The sequence below is a fragment of the Urocitellus parryii genome, chromosome 7 (assembly GCF_045843805.1).
Source record: "Urocitellus parryii isolate mUroPar1 chromosome 7, mUroPar1.hap1, whole genome shotgun sequence".
In the NCBI taxonomy this organism is placed as follows: domain Eukaryota; kingdom Metazoa; phylum Chordata; class Mammalia; order Rodentia; family Sciuridae; genus Urocitellus; species Urocitellus parryii.
In genome coordinates this window covers 159,566,312-159,588,060 of record NC_135537.1, presented here as the reverse complement: position 1 = coordinate 159,588,060, position 21,749 = coordinate 159,566,312, and the positions used below count along the sequence as shown (strand labels likewise).

The 21,749-nt window shown below is 38.3% G+C and overlaps 1 protein-coding gene across 6 annotated transcripts in view; it reads left to right on the top strand.

Moving 5' to 3' along the window:
* Calcoco2 (calcium binding and coiled-coil domain 2) overlaps positions 1–21,749 on the top strand; it is a 36,964-nt gene that overhangs the window by 9,050 nt on the left and 6,165 nt on the right. For 3 of the 6 annotated variants that reach the window (XM_026386930.2, XM_026386929.2, XM_026386928.2), the window contains exons 2-12: positions 591–780; positions 5,837–5,939; positions 6,272–6,405; positions 8,447–8,572; positions 10,786–10,874; positions 11,100–11,169; positions 12,847–12,969; positions 13,249–13,335; positions 16,846–16,941; positions 18,805–18,940; positions 20,836–20,864. In XM_026386930.2, the coding sequence (XP_026242715.2) occupies positions 601–780; positions 5,837–5,939; positions 6,272–6,405; positions 8,447–8,572; positions 10,786–10,874; positions 11,100–11,169; positions 12,847–12,969; positions 13,249–13,335; positions 16,846–16,941; positions 18,805–18,940; positions 20,836–20,864 (1,173 nt within the window). In that variant the 5' untranslated portion in view covers positions 591–600. The remainder of the gene's footprint in view (positions 1–590; positions 781–5,836; positions 5,940–6,271; positions 6,406–8,446; positions 8,573–10,785; positions 10,875–11,099; positions 11,170–12,846; positions 12,970–13,248; positions 13,336–16,845; positions 16,942–18,804; positions 18,941–20,835; positions 20,865–21,749) is intronic. The other 3 variants (XM_026386931.2, XM_026386932.2, XM_077801162.1) reach the window with 1 other exon arrangement.

Below are 21,749 nucleotides of genomic sequence, written 5' to 3'. Positions count from 1 at the left end.
AAAAAAAAAGTATGCGAGGGCTTGGGTTGTGTATACCTGAAATCTCAGCTACTCTAGAAGCTGAGGCAGGAAGATCAGAAGTTGAAGGCCACTTTAAGCAAGACCCGGCATCAAATCATAAAAAGGGCTGGAGGTGTAGCTTGGTTGTAAAATGTGTCTCTGGGATCTATCCCAGACATCAAAAGAGAGAGAATGTGAGTGTGGTGATGCTTATGGTGAAGAGGTCAAAGATGTATTCTCTGAAAATTCTTTTTTTTTTTTTTAATATTTATTTATTTATTAGTTATTGGTGGACACAACATCCTTGTTTGTATGTGGTGCTGGAGGATCGAACCCGGGCCGCATGCATACCAGGCGAGCGCTACCGCTTGAGCCACATCCCCAGCCCTGAAAATTCTTAAAAGTATGGGAAGTTATGGATGAGCAATGGTACAAAGTGAAACAGAAAGCGAATTGTGTGATCTCACTACTTGTCAGAATTTTGCTTTTTCTGATTGCCTTGAACAGAATGTTCTTGGATGAGAGCCCAGAGATCTCTGGCATTTCAGAAAACCTTTCTGAGCCTTACTCTATTCCGTATCTCATAACAGGACACCCATCATGGAAAAAACAATAGAAGATCCCCCCACATCAGCTGTCTTGCTCGATCGTTGTCATTTCTCTCAGGTCATCTTTAATAGTGTGGAGAAGTTCTATGTCCCTGGAGGGGACATCACATGCTATTATACCTTCGCCGAGCATTTCATCCCCCGTCGAAAGGACTGGATTGGCATCTTTAGAGTAAGTGTTTAATTTAGTACCAAGTAATTGGGAACTAGAGGTGAATCTTTGTTACCTGAGGGTGTGACTCTTGTATGTATCATGTCTGGCTAATTTTAAAATCCTAAATTAAATTCCTTATCATTTCCCTTATCACATACCAATGTGTGCTGTGGAACTCAAACTTTAATTTCAAATTAAAATAACATAGGAGCTGGGCTGGGGTTGTAGCTCAATGGTAGCATGCTTGCTTAAGCACACATGGGGCACTGGGTTTGATCCTCAGTACTACATAAAAATTAAATAAAGATTGTGTGTCCACCTATAACTAAAAAATAAATATAAATAAAATAAAAATAACATGGGAGTCAGGCGTGATGGTGCATGCCTGTAATCCCAGCAACTCAGGAGGTTAAGGCAAGAGGATTGCAAGTTCAAAGCCATCCTCAGCAACTTAGTGAGGCCCTAAGCCACTCAGTGAGACCTGTCTTAAAATAAAAAATAAAAAGACCTGGGAATGTGGCTCAGTGGTTAAAACACCCCTGGGTTCAATCCCTGGTACCAAAAAAATAAAAATAACAGGAAACCCGACAATCCTTAAGTTTTATTATGCTTTCAAAGACCAAATATAAATGCTTTTTAGATGATCCAATTTTGAAATACTCATCTAGATTTGACTGATTTGGGTAACCCCTTATATAATTTTTTGTGACTTTAAATATTACTTTATCCATCCCTTATTTGGTACAGTGTTTAATTTGTTTTAATATGAATGTTAAAAGTCTGAAAAGGTTGAGAAATTACCTGATTTGAAATCCTGCATCCAAAAAGTTTGTTCCTGGGGCTGGGGATGTGGCTCAAATGGTAGCATGCTCGCCCAGTATGCGTAAGGCACTGGGTTTGATTCTCAGCATCATGTAAAAATTAAAAAAGATATTGTGTCCACCTAAAACTAAAAATGAATATTTAAAAAAAATTATTTCTGAATTAATGTGTCTTATTTCTTCCAAGGACAAAAATTTATGAGCTCCTTCAGTGACCTCTTCCAGTGTCTAATCATCCTGTCAGTTCAAGTATAGAAATTTTAAAGATTTTAATAAACTTAGTCTTTATCACCTTCCCCTGCTTTCTTTATCTCTTATGTCTGTATGTGTGTGTCTCTCATACACATGTACACATACATATATATGTATATTCCCCATAATAATAAACCTTCCAATTTACATTACTAACTCCCAACATCAGTGACTTTTGATTTGACGTTTTACTATGTCATGTGCCTGTTTGCCGATGCTGTTCATCTTGAAATCAAACACCATTTTTTACTGTAGTGTGAAGGAACTACGGCTTATTTACATCCCTCAGTGAGTTCCTTTTTCTTAATTGTTTGAAAGACCAAGACAAGACTGATGTTTGGAGATAGAGATAGTAAACAACCAACAGGACATTGTCATCAGACTAAGAGATATTCCAACACAGAAAATGGACACTCTATAGTGTTTTTTGTCTTGGAAAGAAGATAGTAGCTATTGTTTTTCTTTTCCATATATAACAAAGCATACAGAGCAGTGTTATCTAATAGAACTTTCTGTAGTATCTTTGTTATTCATTACAGTAGCTGCTAGCCACATGTGGCTATTAAGCATTTAAAATGTGGCTAGTGTAACTAATTGGATTTTAACTTTTAAAATTTTAATTAATGTAAATTAATTAAATTTAAACATCCTTTTGTCATTAGTAGTTGTTATAGGATGGTGCAGGTATAGATAATTTTTTTTTTAAAGAGAGAGTGAGAGAGGAGAGAGGAGAGAGAGAGAGAGAGAATTTTTAATATTTATTTTTTAGTTCTCGGCGGACACAACATCTTTGTTGGTATGTGGTGCTGAGGATTGAACCCGGGCCGCACGCACGCCAGGCGAGCGCGCTACTGCTTGAGCCACATCCCCAACCCAGGTATAGATAATTTTTAAAAAAGAATGATTTAATGATTAGGCTTGATAATGTAACATACAAGTTCTTTTTTGTTGTTGTTGTTGCAATATGGTTATATTTCTTAGGCTGATTTCATTCCCCAAGCATTCAGCAACTGCCAATGAGGATTTTATAATAAACCAAATGAAAATCTTACGCTGTTTATTTATTATTTATTTTCAGTGTTGGGGATTGAACCCAAGGGCACACTACTACTGAGCCACATCCCTAGCCCTTTTTATTTTATTTTGAAGCAGGATCTCTCTAAGTTACCTAGAGCCTTGCTAAGTTCCTGAGGCTGGCTTTAAACTTGCAGTCCTTCTGCCTCAGCCTCAATGGGAATACAGGTGTGCACCATGCCCAGCTCTCTGGTTCTCCTTAAGGCAGGCCAGGTCTAAATAATTCACAGGTTGTGGGTTTTTTTTTTTTTTTTTCCTGGTGATTTGAATTGAACCCAGGGCCTTGTGCATGCTAGGAAAGTACTTTTATCATTGAGCCACCTCCCCAGCCCTTCTTATGCTTTTTAAAACCAGATGTTTAAAAGCATTTTTAAAAATCACATCTATATTTGGGATGCTTTGTGCACTTCAGATGTGTTACCCTACCTCAATAAAGAAGTAATGGTTGCCAGGCAAGGTTGTGTAGGTTTGTAATCCCAGCTAGGAGGCTGAGGTAGAAGGATCACAATTTCAAGGCCAACCTGGGCCGCTTATTAAGACCCTGTCTCAAAATAAATAAAAAGGACTAGGGACTTAGTACAGTGGTAAAGTGCCTCTGGATTCAGTCCCTAGTACCAAAAGAAAAACAGTAGTAATGGTTAATCCAAAGAAGGGATTCAATATTTATTGTCCATAAAGCTATTGACTTGAGCACCACCCTGGGGACACACTTATGAGCTAGACCTTTGTGTATGCTTTAATTTGATCCTTACAACACAGGAGCCTCTTGAGGTGAGTGGTGTTTAATGCACAGATGAGTAAAATGAATATCCTTGAGAGATGGTGACTTTCTCAGGTCTCAAAGTAACAAAGTGGTAAAGCAAGGTATTTTGACTCTCAAGCCTCTGCTTTTTCTCCTTTATTCTACTAAATTCCTTTGAATAACAGGCGATGAATTAAAGAATCAAAGAGTTTCATGTTAATTTTTGACCCTGATATCTCACTTCTAAAGCTCTCCCTAGTGTTCCTTCACTGTAGCTTTAATCAGATTGTCATCCCTAATATTGGTAGTTCTTGGCACCAAGTAGGCACGCAATAAATTTTTTTTTTGATGCATGCAGTGTGTTACTTCTTCTAATTATAGTCACAGCTACCACCAGTGATAGAGCCTGAAGGAGGTAGGAGTTAGCTCTCCTTCCTTTAAGAAACAATGGCAGAGGGGATATAATCATCCTGTGCTTTATACTCTTCTTGACCATAAGATTTAAATATTTCCAAGGTTCCAGAGAAGGGAACTAGCATATCATGAGGGGCAGGCTGGGACTACGACTATTCAAGTAGCAGAGCCAAAGATAGGAATTGTAGGTAGATAGAAATTGTTTCCTTGTTCCAAGGCAGCCATAATTCTTAGGCCTGCCTGATGATATTTCGGTCACAGTGCATTAAGAAACTCCAGGATGTGAATGAGGATTCTATAAAATTCCTGCTTCCTGAACCACCACAGGCTGTAGTGGCTCTGAGATGTTTACAGCAACGGGGTATATTAGCAAGACTCCAAAATATGCCCTAGTATTTTCTGGTGAGCTTTGGGTATAGCCTTTTCAACCTTGTTCCAGTTCCTTGATATATTAAAATGGAGTTTATTTTTAGTTATTTCTTTTCCCATTGGGCACCGGCAGGGTCAAAATATGACAATAAAAATGATTTTGCTTCTCATTTGCTAAGTGTTCTCCCTTTAAAAATACAATTGCTCTCTTTCTATTCTCTAGTGTCCTTTTATCTTCCAGATAAGTTTTGAGCCATCTTTTACACCTCTTCACATTTAGTAAGAGTATTTTATATTTAGCCAGCTTTCTGCTCTAAGGCATCTTTTGCTATATTTTTTTTTTTTTAATCATCATTTTCAAGTCACAAGTTGTTTATTCCAAACTCTAGAGAGGAAGAGAAAGAACTGGACTTTTTTCGGTGGACACAACATCTTTATTTGTATGTGGTGCTGAGGATCAAACCCGGGCCGCACTCATGCCAGGCGAGCGCGATACCGCTTGAGCCACATCCCCAGCCCATCTTTTGCTATATCTTTATGTCATACAATTTATTGTATTCAGTACCTAGCAGAAGCCATTATTACTGCCAAATTTTTATTATCTTTATCACCAAAAAGCTTTCACTGAGTATGCATTAAGAAAAACACTGAAGACAAAGCTTTATAGATCTAGACTGTCTTATCTGGTGTCTCATAATCTAAGAACATTCTTACTCTTGCCCCTCTACCCCAACACACATATTTTTTTAGCATGCATTTAAAAATAACAGGTTGGTATGTGAAGAGGCTGAATTGAACACAGTAGAGGACAAACAAATGGAGAGGGCAAGTTAGCAAGTTAGAAATGCTTTCTGATTTAGAAGTGTTTTTTTTGTTGTTGTTGTTGCTTGTTTGTTTGTTTGTTTGTTTTGTGTGTGTTTGTTTATGTGGTGCTGGGGATTGAACCCAGGTTCTTGTGCATGTTAGGCAAGCACTCTACCAACTGAGCTATGTCCCCAGCCCCTGATTTAGAAGTTCTAAGAGCACCTTTGCAAGAAGATAGTGGGATCTAGGTTCATAGACCCAGAACCTTTTTACCCCATCATTCTCAGCTTTGTGTCTAACTTGGAGATAGAATTTGGAGCTCATGTCCTGGGTGTTCATTGACAAGCCAGTTTTTATCCTTCTAAACTGGTATTTTGAACTCTGTGTATGCATCTCAATTTTTAGTTTTATTAAACATTATTCCATATAAAGTTGTCATAGTCAAAAAAAAAGTGAATCTTGTCATAACAAGCTTATTCTATTTTATTTTTAACATATACAAGTAAAATATAAGTGCATTTTAAGATGACATAGCCCAGGTAAGACTTTTTCTCCAAGCCCTGTCAGGTGTCAAATGAGACTCTCTTTGTCATTGCAGGTGGGATGGAAGACAACCCGTGAATATTATACCTTCATGTGGGTTGCTTTGCCTAGTGACATAAACAACAAATCAGCCAAACAGCAGGAAGTCCAATTTAAAGGTGAGAAAAATACTAGATCAAAGTGTTGAAAACAGGGGGGCTGGGGATGTGGCTTGAGCGGTAGCGCGCTCGCCTGGCGTGCATGCGGCCCGGGTTCAATCCCCAGCACCACATGCCAGCAAGGATGTTGTGTCTGCCGAGAACCAAAAAATAGATATTGAAGATTCTCTCTCTCTCTCCTCTCTCACTCTCTCTTAAAAAAAAAAACAAAGTGTTGAAAACAGGAGCCAAGACTAATTAATTCCCTTGAATTGAGCTTGGCAGGGCAAATAAAATTATTTCTAGATTTAAACATTTGGAATAGACCTTATTTTGGATTGCTATGTTTTCAGCTTATTACCTGCCTAAGGATGATGAGTATTACCAGTTCTGCTATGTGGATCAGGATGGTGTGGTCCGGGGAGCAAGTATCCCTTTCCAGTTCCGTCCAGAAAGTGAGGAGGACATCCTGGTAGTTACTACTAAGGTCTGTAATCATCTCAAACCCTTTCTGATATAGAGTAATAGTTGAAATAGGGTAGAATTTGAGTCAGGAACGCCTTATCTTTTTTTTTATCCAGACCAGGGATTGAACCTAAGGGTGCTTAACCACATCCCTAGCCGCCTTTTTTTTTTTTTTGTAGATGGACACAATGCCTTTATTTTATTTCCTTATATTTATGTGGTGCTGAGGATCAAACCCAGTGCCTCACATGTGCGAGGCAAGCCCTCTACAATTGAGCCACCACCCAGCCCTTTTTTATTTTGAGAAAGGAGCTTTCTAAGTTGCTTAGAGCTCCGCTAAGTTACTGAGGCTGCCTTTGAATTTGTGATCCCCCGGCCTTAGCCTCCTGTGCCACTGGGAGTATAGGTATATGCCACTACACCCCGCAAATCAATAAGGCTTTATAGAATTATGGGGGGCGGCGGGTATGGGGCATTGAACCCAGGGAAGCTTAACCACTAAGCCACATACCCAGCCCTTTTTTATTTTTTTTATATTTTGTAGTTGTGGATGGGCTGAGTGCCTTTATTTGTTAGTTTTTCTGTGATGCTGAGGATCAAACCCATTGCCTCATGCATGCTAGGCAAGCGCTTTGCCACAGAGCTACGGCCTCATCAGCCCTTTTTTAATATTTTGTTTAGAGACAGGATCTTCCTGTGTTGCTAGGCTGGCTTTGAATTTGTGATCCTCCTGCCTCAGCCTCCCAACACTGGTGGGATTATAGGCATGCACCACTGCACCCTGAAAGGCTTTATAGGATATTTAACAGATACTGTTGGGAAAAACCTATATAGTACCCACTTTAACCCACCAAGGAATATTAAAAAGAATCATAATAATAAGTGAATTCTCCCATCTCTAGAAGTTTTTGTAACTTAGTTGGCATTCAGTTATTCCCTTAACTTTTCTAGGTACTTAATTTTTGCCATCTGAGCGTACTAAGACAACTGTAAATGTACAAGCTCCACTGAGGAGAGAAGCACCAAGTAGTCTTCTTTGTATCTCTCAATTCTGACCCAGTGCCTATCATACATGATTATTAGATTCATTAACTTATTCACCTGTCAGGACACTTATTTTTCATCTAGCACTATGGTAGACAGTAGGGAGGCTATGAAAAACCAGTTAAAATACTAACTGTGCTGGGTGCTGTGGAGCACACCTGTAATCCCAGTGGCTCGGGAGGCTGAAACTGGAGGATCTCAAGTTCAAAACTAGACTCAACAATTTAACAAAGCCAAAAGCAACTTAACGAGATTCTATATCAAAATAAAATATAAAAAAGTGCTGGGGATGTGGCTCAGTGGTTAAGTGCCCATGAGTTCAATACCTAGTAGAAAAGGACAAAAAAAAAAAAAAGACTAGCTGGGTCGGGCGTGGTGGCACACACCTGTAATCCCAGCAGCTCGGGAGGCTAAGACAGGAAGATCGATAGTTCGGCCAGCCTCAGCAATGGTGAGGCCCTAAACAACTCAGTGAGACCCTGTCTCTAAATAAAATACAAAACATAGGGCTGGGCATGTGGCTCAGTGGCCACGTGCCCCTGAATTCAATATCTGGTACTCCCTGCCTCCCCCCCAAAAAAAAAAACTATACCAGCTGGGCATTGTGACTCACATATGTAATCCCAGTGGTTAAGGAGACTGAGGCAGGAGGATGGCAGGTTTGAAGCCAGCTTCAGCTCAAGATCCTAAGCAACCTAGTGAGACCTTGTTTCAAAATAAAAAATAGAAAGGGGTAGGGAAGGATGTGGCTCAGTGGTTAAGCACCCTTGAGTTCAATCCTTCACACACACACACAAAAAAAAAAATACTGTACCTGGCCTCAAGTCCTTTGAGAAAGACAAATAATACTATGTATCTACAAGAAGAATTTGCATATACCTTTGCTTGCATACATACTGAGGAGCTGCTGCCATTGGGGCACATAAATGTCATTCTAGTGAGTGGGAATCATACCTTCACCATCCCAACATATGGGGATTTTTTTACTAGAATATAGTTTGTGGAATGTTCTTTTGTAGGGAAAGGTAGAAGAGATTGAGCAGCACAACGAGGAGCTTTGCAAAGAAAACCAGGAACTGAAGGACAGCTGTGCGAGCCTCCAGAAGCAGAACTCAAGCATGCAAGCTGAGCTCCAAAGGAAGCAGGTGTGGCTGCTAGTTAAAGGTGAACTTGGAACATGGAGATCAGAATTGGATAGTATCTCTTGCCCAGCACTGTTTTCTGTCTTGCTTGTGAATCCCTTATTCGAATATCTTGGAATAGGCATAGTGTTAAAAGCTTTATATGGATTATTTTGTTTATAATAAAAATTAACTTTCCTCAACCTGAGGATTACTCATTATGGAATTGTGGCACTATTATCCCAATTTTATAGATGCATAATCTGAGATTTAGGAGGGGTAAATAATCAGTGATGGAACCCAGATTCAAACTCAGTCTTTTTCTGCCTTTTGCATTTTTATAATTTGAAATGTTTTCTTTGATTGACTAGAATGTAAAAATCAAGAGGGAGAAGAGTTAGTATACAGGTGAGGTTATAGATTGTTTAAACTCTTTGCTATTTCTCCTCCTCTGAATCATCCTCCAAATCAGCAGGCAAGGGATGACAGTTGATAATGCTAGAAGCTAAGCAAAAGAAAATTTTCTCTAAAGGCTATAAGCAATAACTTTGAGAAGCTTGGAGCTAAAAGTAGGAAGTTAATGTTGATGTATGGGATTGACTTCAGTGCAAAAGGAAACTAGGAAAGAAAAAACAAATGTTTAGGACCAGTATGGTGGCAGCTAGCCACATTTGACCATTAAACACTTGAAATTCAGCTGCATTGAGAAGTGTTATGATCATAAAATATACACCAAATTGAAAAGATTTTGTATGAAAAAATAGAAAATATCTCCTTTTTATTGTCAACAAAATTTTATTATGTTGGACTTAATATATTTTTAAAATTAGTTTCATCTATTTCTTTTTAATTTTTTAAATTGTTGATGTACCTTTATTTTATTTGCTTATTTATATGTGGTGCTGGGAATCGAACACAGTGCCTCAGATGTACAAGGCAAGCGCTGTACCGCTGAGCTACAACTCCAGCCCTCTTTTTAATTTTTTTAGTGACCATTAAAATTTATTAATTATATATGTGGCTCTCATTAATTTATAGGATAGCACCATTTTAGAAGAAAAGCAACTTTATCTATTTTGCCCACTGCAGAACAGTTTATAGTGTGTAACTGACACTTAATAAATATTTGTCTAATGAATTAATGGATAAATATAAGCTCCAGTGGATGTAAAATTAATTTTTTTTTTTTTAGTTGTAGTTGGGACACAATACCTTTATTTTATTTATTTATTTTTATGTGGTTCTGAGGATCAAACCCAAGGCCTCACACATGCTAGGCGAGCACTCTACCACTGAGCTACAATCCCAGCCCTTAAGGTGGTTTTTGTTTTTGTTTTGTTTTGTTTTAGTACCTAGATTAAACCCAGGACACTTTATCACTGAGCTGTACCCACAACCCTTTTTATTTTTTAGAGCAAGTTCTGGCTAAGTTGCCCAAGCAGGCCTAGAATTTATAATCCTCCTGCCTCAGCCTCCTCAGTAGCTGGGATTACAGGCATGTGCCATCACATCCAGCTAGATGCATTTTTAAGCTGGAAAGAACAGAACTGGGGATGTAGCTCAGTGGTAGATCACTTGCTTAACATGTGTGAGGCCCTGAGTTTGATCTTCAGCACCACACACACAAAAAAATTAAGATGTACAAATCTACATATACACACACATACATAATTATAGGGAGAGATAGAAAAAACATAATTAAAAATATTTTCATCATGGGTGCAGTAGCACACTCCTATAATCCCAGCAGCTTGGGAGGCTGAGGTAGGAAGTTCATGAATTCAAAAGCAACTCAACAAAAGCCTGTCTCTAAAAAAAATAAATAAATAAAAAATAAAGGCTGAGGAGGTGACTCAGTGGTTAAGCGCCCCTGGGTTCAATCCCAGTAACAAAAAAAAAAAAAAAATTTTTTTTTTTCATATGGAAATGTCTTTTTTTTAAAAAAAATATTTATGTATCTTTAGTTTTTTTTAGGTGGACACATTATTTAGGTTTTTTTTTTTTTTTAATGTGGTGCTGAGGATTGATCCCAGTGCCTCATGTATGCCAGGCGAACACTCTACCACTGAGCCACAACCCCAACCCCACATATGGAAATGTCTTTACTGGATATTTCTTTACTGCTGTATCATGCTATGCTTAATATAAGTAAGTTCTCAATAAATATTTGTTGGCTGCCTAAGATAATGAAGTGTATTAGAAATTATCTGTTCCTTTGATGATGTTTCAATTTATAGGAGGAGCTGGAGACTCTACAGAGTATCAATAAGAAATTGGAACAGAAAGTGAAAGAGCAGAAAACCTGTTGGGAAACTGAGCTGCTTCAGTGAGTGTGTCTTACAATTCTTGGATAGGAGGAACTACTGTGTAATAGGCACCCTTATGCAGAGTCAGATCAGATTTCAAGAATTTATTATAGAACATGTCTATTGACAATGATAGATGTGATCAACTGCAGGCTTAGAGCCAAGTCAGGTTTAAATCATTTAAACCCAGAAGGAGCCAACCTAGAATCAGTGAATATTTTAATTTTTTATCTTCATCTCCACAGACTGAAAGAACATAACCTGAAGGTGTCCTCAGAAAATGAGAAGATGGGAATCAGAGTGGATCAGCTTCAGGTAGGTAATGTCACAATTTTGCCAAAGGATGTTTCCTTAGCTTTGCCACCACCCCAATCTGGAGGCCTGGGAAGATGCATTTCATCATAGTAAGTGCCAAATGGCGTACCTTTCAAAGCATCAGACTAAAGTTTCAAGTTATGTATTTTCCATTCTTTTTTTTTTTTAAATAATCTAGTTTTGACCGTTTTTCTTCTCTTCATACCTTTTTTTTTTTTTTTTAAAGAGAGAGAGAGAATTTTTTAATATTTATTTTTTAGTTTTCGGCAGACATAACATCTTTGTTTATATGTGGTGCTGAGGATCAAACCCGGGCCGCACTCATGCCAGGCAAGCGCACTACCGTTTGAGCCACATCCCCAGTCCCTGTATTTTCCATTCTTGAACCAGGTGACACACACACACACACACACACACACACACTTTTAAAATAGTTATAGCCCACAAGTAATTGAGTAGCTCATTCAATTTTTTGTATCATAAACTCTTAAGATGGATGATGGTCATCTATACCATGGTTTTCAAACCCTTTTATTTTAGCTATAAAATCTTTTTTCTTTCTTTTTTAAAATTTATTTCTTGCATACATGACAATAGTGGAGTGCATTACATTCATAATTATCCATTCACAGCACAATTTTTGTAACTCTGTATATAAAGTATGTTCACGCTAAATTATGCTATTATACATGAGCTCTCTTATTATTTTTTTGCATACAATTCTTCTTTTTTTTTTTTTTTAAAGAGAGAAAGAGAGAGAATTTCATTATCTATTTTTTAGTTTTCGGTGGACACAACATCTTTGTATGGGGTGCTTAGGATGGAACCTGGGCCACACGCATGCCAGGCGAGTGAGTCACTGCTTGAAACCACATCCCCAGCCCGCATACAATTCTTTTTTTTTTTTTTAAAGAGAGAGTGAGAGGGGCTGGGGATGTGGCTCAAGCGGTAGCACGCTCGCCTGACATGCGTGCAGCCCTGGTTCGATCCTCAGCACCACATACCAATAAAGATGTTGTGTCTGCCGAGAACTAAAAAATAAATATTAAAAATTCTCTCTCAGGGCTGGGGATGTGGCTCAAGCGGTAGCGCGCTCGCCTGGTATGCGTGCGACCCGGGTTCGATCCTCAGCACCACATACCAACAAAGATGTTGTGTCCACCGAGAACTAAAAAATAAATATTAAAAATTCTTTAAAAAAAAAAAAAAATTCTCTCTCATACATACATACAATTCTTAATACGCCTTTATACCACCATTTATCATATCTCTGTTTGTATATAAGATATGTTGACACCAAATTCACATTTTCATACATGTATATTATATAATGATGGGGGTCTCTTTCCACCATCCATGCTATAAAATCTTTTCAGGCAAAATCTTACTCAAAAGCTTGTAATGTAAAACAGATAGCAGAACTGCTGTCATTTTTAGGAATCTGTGCCTTAAAGAAGGGCTTTAATGTAAAGAGTGGTTCATTTTATTTCACTTAGGTGAGTCTTAGATTCTTAGGAATTAAGATAGAGCTGAAAAATAAGAGTTCTAAGGGATTTTTGGCAGTTGAGAGTTACTTGGGAAACACATTCCTTTGTTTTTACATATTAAAGTTTTGGCATTGTCCCTGGTTAGTTTTCCTTTTATATCTTGGTGTTGTATTCACTGTTTTTGCTTTAGGCCCAGCTGTCAACTCAAGAGAAGGAAATGGAAAAGCTTGTTCAGGGAGATCAAGATAAAGCAGAACAGTTGGAACATCTGAAAAATGAAAATGACCAACTCTTTCTCAGTTTGACTGAACAGGTAGAATCATGGAAGAAAATAGCATTTTTAGGCATTTATAAGAAAATATACATTGTTCTTTCTTTATCACATACCTAAATATCTCTGATTATGAGAAATGTCTCAGAGGAAGCCATCTTATGCAAGCTTATCTCATGACTTTACTAGACAACTAAGAGATAGCTTTCCCTCTGTATTCTGCTTGTTCATGAGTTCAGCAGGCCCTTCCCCAGTGTGTGTGTGTATGTGTATGTGTTTTTTTTCCTGTCAGTGATATCAAAATCTATTTTTTTTGTGCAGAGGGAGCAGCAGAAGAAGCTCCAGCAGATAGTGGAGGATATGAAGCAGAAAGAAACTACTGCAGCGAAGAAACAACAGGAGTTAATGGCATGTCTGTCTTTGCATGACTATGTGGGAGGGAGTCTGAAGAAAGAAGAATGAGGGTCTATTTTCATATATTGAAGAGGATAAATAAGACAGATTAGAATGGCATTCACTTTTGGTTACTTGCTACCAAAAGGATAGAGAATCTGACATTTACAAAATGTTTAGGAGAGGTGGGCATGTATAACATGTGATGAATGATAAAGGATATTGAGAATTAGACATCCTAACAAGTTACTACTATAGATAGATCCTGGGGCTAGGAATCATACAAAATAACTCCTATTCCCTCCTGTAGGGTTATTGTGGGGCAGACAAATTAATGGTTATAAATAGTTCTATAACAGGTAACTCCAACAATTAAAAGTGAATTTTGTTATAATTAATATATAGCAATTATTATAATTATAAGTCATTCTGGGTTATAGCAATATAATAGTGAAAATCTGACTGATTAATAATTTCTTATAACTAACTAATAATTTCCTGTAATATATTGTTGGAAAAGAAGCCTCATGATGCCGACAGGTACCTGGAAACTGTATTTTATGAATTGCTATAAGGTAGTGAGAAGTCGTACTTGAGGGTACAACTATTACAATGTAACCCACATCATATATACATCATTTATAAGTCAAGTATATTCAGTCAGTTTCTGAGTACCTACTATACATAAGATACAGTAGGCTGAGGTGAGAGGATCACTTGAGCCCAGAAGTTCAAGACCAGCCTCAGCAACAAGCAAGATCCTATCTTAAAAAACAGAAAAAGTAAAAAGAAAGTAAAATGTTTTATTTGGCTTAGGTGGTACCTTTTTAGAAATTGAATTAGTTACCAGAATTTGAAGATAATCTGAGAATTTTTCTCATAAAAAATTACATTTTACCAGGTGAATGTCTATAATTCCAGCAACTTGGAAGGCTGAGGCAGGAGGATTGCAAGTCAAAGCTAGCCTCAGCAATTTAGTAAGGCCCTAAACAACTTAAAATTTAAAAAAATAAAATAAAAATAAAAAGGACTGGCAGGGGGCTGGGGTTGTGCCTCAGAGGTAGAGTGCTTGCCTGACATGCGTGAAACACTGGGTTTGATCCTTAGCACCACATAAAATATTAAAGGTATTGTGTCCACCTATAACTAAAAAATATTAAAAAGGGCTAAGGATATGGCTCAGTGGTTAAACTCCTGAGTTCAATCCCCAGTATCCCCTCGCCAAAAAAAAAAAAAAAAAAAAGTTTCTAGCTTCTTTTGAAAAATTTAGAGTATCAAAACTGAGTCCATGTTCCTTTACAGCAGCAACATCTGGTACTGAGGAGCTACACTCACTTTAGATAGGTTGTGTGTACTCCATTTGACTATAGTCTTCACTGGGTTTTTTGTTGTTGTTGTTGTTTGTTTGTTTTTACAATACTGGAAATTGAACCCATGGCCTGGCACATGCTAAGCAAGTGTTCCACCACTGAGCTACATGCTCAGCCCTTTTTAAATTTTGAGACAGGGTCTCAGTAAGTTGGAGAGGCTGGCCTCAAACTTGTGATTGTCCTGCTTCACCCATCCTAGTAGCTGGAATAACACACCCAGCTTCACTGTTTTTTATTTGTTTGCTTGTTTGGTGCTGGGTATTGAACCCAGTATCTTGTGTATGCTAAGCATGTGTTTTACCACTGAGATACACCCCAGCTCAGTCTTCACTAATAGGTTGCTTTCAGTTATTTCATTCATTTCCCCACTTGCCTGGTCCCTTAAGCACATTTGAGTTAGTGATGTCTGATTTGGCAAAGAAGTTATTATTTTTTTTATGTTGTTAGTACTTATTAATTGTACAAATTAATGAGTATCACTGTGTTGTTTCTACACATGCATATATTATGTTTATCTTACCTTCTACCCTCTGATTCTCCCTCTCTCTTACTTCCTCCAGATCCCCTTCCCCAGTTCCTAATAGTCTCTAAAGAAATTAGTTTTAATCAATAGTCATTCAAAAGTTAGAAGCTCCCTATGACAGGTCTGGGTATCTTTGTGGTGTTTGTTTGTTTGTTTAATATTTTTTGGTTGTCACTGGACCTTTATTTTATTTATTTATATGCAGTGCTGAGAATCTAACCCAGTGCCTCACACATGCTAAGCAAGCACTGTACCCCAAGCCACAACCCCAAGCCCCTTCCTTGATTTTTATGGAATATTTTTCAAGACCCAAGTATTCTCCACCTGTTCATTTGCAATTCTTTATTTCTTATGCATCCAGAAAGGCCTCTAACTGTGAGGACTATGTGTCTTATACTTCAGGAGCCTAGAAACAAGAAAACAACAGTGGAGGAGCAGTTAGTACAAGAGGTGGAACGCCTAAAGGCAAAGGTAGAGGCCGGGAAAGCCTGTTTCTTAGAGAAGTACAAAGAGTGCCAACGACTCCACAAACAGATCAGGCAACTCAGGGCTGCTGCACTGGTAGGTGACAGAGATAAGGGGCCCAGGAAAGCAAGGGGTCTGAAGGTTTGTGATTCTTAGACCAAGTCCCCAAAATGTACACCCTTGATAAGGAGAAAATTTTCCTACTAGATAGGGAGGGATGGAGTGTGAGACCAGAAGCCAGCTGGGGTATCCCTGGAAATATAGGCCTTAGCTTAGCCATGGGTTTCAGGGAAATTTTTTAACCATTGAGCCGGTTTTGTGCAGACTCAGTCCTTTCTTATTTCTGCCTTTTGAGGAAGTGAAGCAGGACCAGAAGAGCCAGCAGGAGCCAGTGGGGATGGGGAGCAAGGAGCCTGCAGTCAGCACTGTCATCGGGTAGCCCCCTCTCGCATTACTACCTCAGGGTCGGCTAGAAGCGCACAGCAGTTTGGGCACCAGCATTCAAATAAAAAATCTTGGAACAAAAACCACAACTAGTAGGATTAGCTTAAGTGTGTTTGTGAGGTACGCGCATGTGTGTATATACAAGTAGGAGATGGAAAATACTGAAGTATGAACCTAGTTAGGTCAACCAGTCATTCTGGGAAGCTCAAGACCCCAGTCTGGGTTCCTTGTAACCTGGGACAAGTGCCTTCCAGTATTCCTCCTTCTCAGTGGAACTTGAGCCCAGATACCTTTCCTCACCCTGGGAGGGGAATCACACCAACCTAAACCTGAGTGCTACAGGTTTCATGGAGTGAGATACTTATTCAAAATAAACAGGATTGTTTCATGGTTGGGTGGGATTAAACAAGCTCCATTTTAACCCTAATTCTGATATGTCAGTCTTGAGGTTTTTCCCCAAGCTTACTTTTTCCTCTTTAGTTGCTTACTTACAACTATATCAAATAAACCCTGGCAATCCTAATGCCAGTTTAGGCCTTCCAGCATTTGGTTAAGTGACTTCTGTAAGTCAATACCCTGTCCATAGTACCACACCTTTCTCTGCAGTCCCTTCTTCTCCACCTCAGTCCCATGCCCTTTGGAAGGTCAGATCCTCTACAGTCTCCCACCAGGGACCCAGGTTGCAATATGTGATCCTAACTCTAATTTTTAAATTATTGGCAGGATGAGAATTTTGACCTGTCAAGAAGACTGAGTGAGAACAAGATTATATGTGATGTTCTGCAGAGAGAGAGAGAGAGAATGGAAAGAGAAAATGATGTAAGTATTTGGAAAAAGGTAGGAAAATCCAGAGTTTTAAGGGGAAGGAAAACAGTGGCTGAAAGATGCAGAAAGTTGAATAAACAGTGGGTGAAACTGTCCCAGATCTAGATTTCTTATCTACCAGAAAACATCTCTTTGTTCTAAAGGTGAAACTTGTCTGGTATGACAGTAGTCATCTTGAAAGAAGCAGCAGTGTTGAAGACCTAACTTACTGCTTTTAACTTCATAACTGTTATAAGTATTGTCTTTGGTGGGGAGGGTGTGATATCCTACATCAAATTTATGTTAGTGAGGGGACCCTTTTCCTTAAGCATGACTTTTTCCTTTTTCTCTGCTACCAAACCAGGAGAAGTGGTTGTCTGTGCCAGTGCAGGACCCATGGTAGGCCCCTACAGATGCTGTGCATTTATGTACTTATCAGTTCATAAACTGATCCAACCAATATTGATTATCTTCTGTGTGTTAAACACTGTTGTTAATATTATTGATTGATTTGATTCACTTATTGCAGTGACAGCAAATACAGTGATGATACATGAAATCATTCCCATGCCCAATATCAAAGACCTGTGTGTTCTCACTGTTATTATTAGATCCACAGTTCCAGCAGTCCTATATCTTTTTGAGGGGAAGGAGATTGAACCAAGAAGCCCTGTGCCACTGAGCCACACCCCCAGGTTTATTTTGAGAGAGGGTCTTACTAGATTGCTGAGGCTAACCTTGAACTCGCTATCCTCTGAGTCCCTGGGATTACAGGCATGTGCCCCCAAGTCTACCTCCTACATCTCTATACTTTTGTAACCCTTTCGAGCTATGCCTCAAAGTGACTACTTCTACTTTTTTTTTTCTTTTTAAAATTGTGGCTAAAAAACTATATAACATAAAATGTACTGTTGTAATAATTTCGGTGTACTATTTTAAGTATATTCATACTGTATAACAGATCTCTAGAACTTTTCATCTTGTAACGCTGAAACTCCATAAACACTAATTCCCCCTTGATAATTTCAACTTTTGATTATATGACTTATGCCAATGTGTTTAATGATAGTAGATGAGCTTTGGGGGGTCTATTTTTGGTCTTGTCATTTTCATTCTCTTGATTTAGATAATTATTCTTTGAATTTGAAATCCTGTTTTTGTGGTTTGTCTGATGGTTAGGGGTCAGATTATATACTCAATCCAGAAGAAGAGGGAGATCTGGTATTTGGAAGCTTTGTACAGAACTGTAGTAAAACCCTCTTAAGATTTTAAGGGAAATTTATTAATTTTCTTTTTTCTAAAAACTACATGCTGTCTGTACCACTTGTATCTTGTTCTCTCCTGTCTCATTCTTGGTCTTTCTCATTACCTTTCTCCCACCTTCCCTTCTTTCCTTTCATTCTCCCTGGTGGTCCATCCATATGACGGGATAAAATATGAAGAAGGGAAAATTATATCAGATGAATTTTACATTTTGTAAATAAATTTTTCTAAAAAGTAAATTGAAAGAAACATTCTGCTCCCAATAAAATATAACAGTTTCAATCTTAATATATAGCTCTTGCTACCCTCATATGTCTAAAGACTTTTTTTGCACCTTCTCTTTTAGTTTTGGGATACGTTAGAGATTTAAAATTCTTTTGGTATTAATATAAATGAAAGTTAGTAAATATATTTAAATTCATATATAAAAAGTTTAGATCTTTGGACTGTTGAGGCTATTTGTTCCCTTTCTGAAAAATTTTGGAGTATTAGTTATTTGGCTTCATAATTCCACATTATTAATTGAGAACTACTTTAATGGATGTATCCTAGCTGGTTCCTGCTAACCATTCTTTATTGTTGTCTTTCAATATGTTTTAAATCCTCTATTATTAGCTCTTAAAGAAAGAGAACAGCAGATTGCTGAGTTACATGGGTCTGGATTTTGACTCTTTGCCATGTCAAGTGCCTACTTCAGATCAAGGAGGTGCTGGACAAAATCCAGGTCTTGTCTATGGAAACCCATATTCTGGTAAGACAGTTTTGCCATTCTAACTGGAAAATCCTTGCCTGCATCCCCATCACTAATTTTTTTTTTTTCGCCTGAGATGCTAATTAAGACCAATCTCATTGTTAAGACTTGCTGGGCAGAAACTGAGAACCCAATAGAAAGATTGCCAGACAAGAAGTGTTAATTGAGAAATAAATCTGAATTGAGAAGACGCAAATCAGATCATTCGCCTAGAGGCAGCAGACACAAATTGAGTCCCGCGGCTATATTCCAAATGTATAAATCAGAGAAATGTCTTTGTGTAGAAGATATACACATACAAAGTAGAGGATGCTAATTAAGGTTTGGAAAAGCAGGTTATGCTGCCCAGAAACTGGCAGTTATGACAGCTCACTGATGTTCCAACCAAGGGAAGCAGGAGTATGCTCCACTGAGACTCCTGAATGGTAGGACAGGAAATAGGGGTGAAAACCAGTAGTTATTCAAGAACTTAGGGTAACATACTCCTGCCAAACAGGGAGCTTTTCTTCTTTGTTTCCAAAAGCAATGCAAGACTTTGTTGTACAGTTTAAAGCAGTAATGTTATCTTAAGAGTCACAACCAAATCTTTGCAATAGACAGAGAACGGGTTACTTTTTGTTTGAAGATATTTTTAAGCATCTTTGCATTATCTCTCCTTCCCCCAATATGGCAACCTCAGCAAAAAAGAATAAAAAAGAAATGAAAGACTATTTCCCTAATAGACTTTATGGCTGGGGATGAGGGGACTAGTAAAGGAAGCACCTGTATCTCCAAACCAGTCAGTCAGCTGGGCTAATGAGACAGATGGCTTGGCAAGAGATGTTTCCACTGGTTGGCATAGTAGTGATGATGATGTGTATAAGGCCCCTTAAGTTGAGTGCTCCATCCTTCCCATTGTTCCATTGGCTGCTTGGGAATCCAATATCTACTAGAGCTGTCTTCCTAAATCAGCACCTAACACTATGATGTGATAGAAGATTCCATCAAGGAATCTTTTTGTTTTTTCAGTGCTGGGGATTGAACCCTCAAGGGTTGTATACCACTGAGCTATATCCCCAACCCTTTTTATTTTTAATTCTGAGACAGGGTTTCACTAAGTTGCAGAGACTGGCCTGGAACTTGAGCTCCTCCCACCTTAGCCTGCTGAGTTGCTCGGATTATAAGTGTGCACTACTATGTCCTGCCCCTTAAAGGAAGCTTTAGAGGATTAAATATCCATGCAGTTTGTTTACTCCATGAACCCAGCAATCCAGAGAGGTTAAAGGTTTTGGTTATGTTGGATTTGAGGCCCTGGATTCTCTGCTCAGTGCCTTGAATCTCAATGAAAAGTCTCTAGGTAAAGCAAGAGAATTCAAGTGGGTGTTGCTGTCAAGCACAGAATAAAGATGGGGCATCATTCTATTGGCTGAGGTAGAAATCAGGATTCTGACAAAACAGAGATTGATGGTTCCATCTTGCCACAACAAGTTTTTAATGAATACTTGCTTATAAGAGGTGATAATAGCCTATGAAATTAGTTTCTTGTGTGCTCTATGGATGATCACATTAGCAAATAGAGGAAAGAAAGGTGAATCCCCAATACCAAAAAAAAAGATGTCATTTTTCTCTGTCATTTTTGTGTTTTTCTGATTATATAACATAAGTTATATAACAGAGTTATAAACATAACTTATGAACATATTATTAAAAATAGTTATTGAAAATGCCATTCTTTTATTATTTTTCCTCATATAGATCCCCTCTTTCAGAAGTAAATGGTATATATGAGGAAGAAAGAATCAGAGGCAGTGAGGAGAAAAGAAACAGGGTTTTTACAGAAAATGACTAGTAGGACACAGCTGAGAATCAAGGGATGATTTTTATTTTATTGAAGGAAATTTTTTTATTCTCCTCAGGTATTCAAGAAAGTTCTGCCCCTAGCCTGGTAAGTATTTGAGATGACCATGTGCATACATGAAATGTCCATATCAAATCCTTAAGAAAATGTCCCTTCCTGGGCTGGGGATGTGGCTCAAGCGGTGGCGCACTCACCTGGCATGCGTGCAGCCCAGGTTCGATTCTCAGGCACCACATACAAACAAAAGATGTTGTATCCGCCGAAAACTAAAAAAAGCTAAATATTTTTTAAAAACTTCTCTCTCTCTCAAAAAAAAAAAAAAGAAAAGAAAATGTCCCTTCCTGCTCCAATTCATGGAAGAACCACTGGGAGAGTGGTTCATTTTGATAATTCCAGAGGTCAAACTCCAAAGGTCAGTAGGATCAGTATGTTCTAAGGCAGCCTGTGGAGGCAGGGAAAAGAAAGCACATTTCATCCATCAGTATTCTGTTCATGATCTCTTCCTGTGAGTTAAATTTGATAGTGTGACTAGGAAGATGTGAATTTAGCAGCTAGCCAAATAAGGCACATATAGTGCACCTTCTTGTCTGGAGCTATGTCCCTTCCTTCCTTCCTTCCTTCCTTCCTTCCTTCCTTCCTTCCTTCCTTCCTTCCTTGATGAACACAATACCTTTATTTTACTTTATCTTTTTATGTGGTGCTAAAGATTGAACCCAGAGCCTCACACATGCTAGGCAAGCGCTCTACCACTGAGCCCCAGCCCCAGCTCTGTATTAGGTCTTTTAAATTCTAGGATTAGAGAAAGCCCCAGGGAGTAACTCCAAATTTGAATCTTTTCACGAATTCACTATTTCTTGAGCCCCTATCATTTACTAATCATTATGCAAGGCACTGAGGATACATGGAAAACAAGATGGAACTGTCTCTGCCACACAGAACCCAACATTTTTGCTAACCTCTTTGTACTTCCTC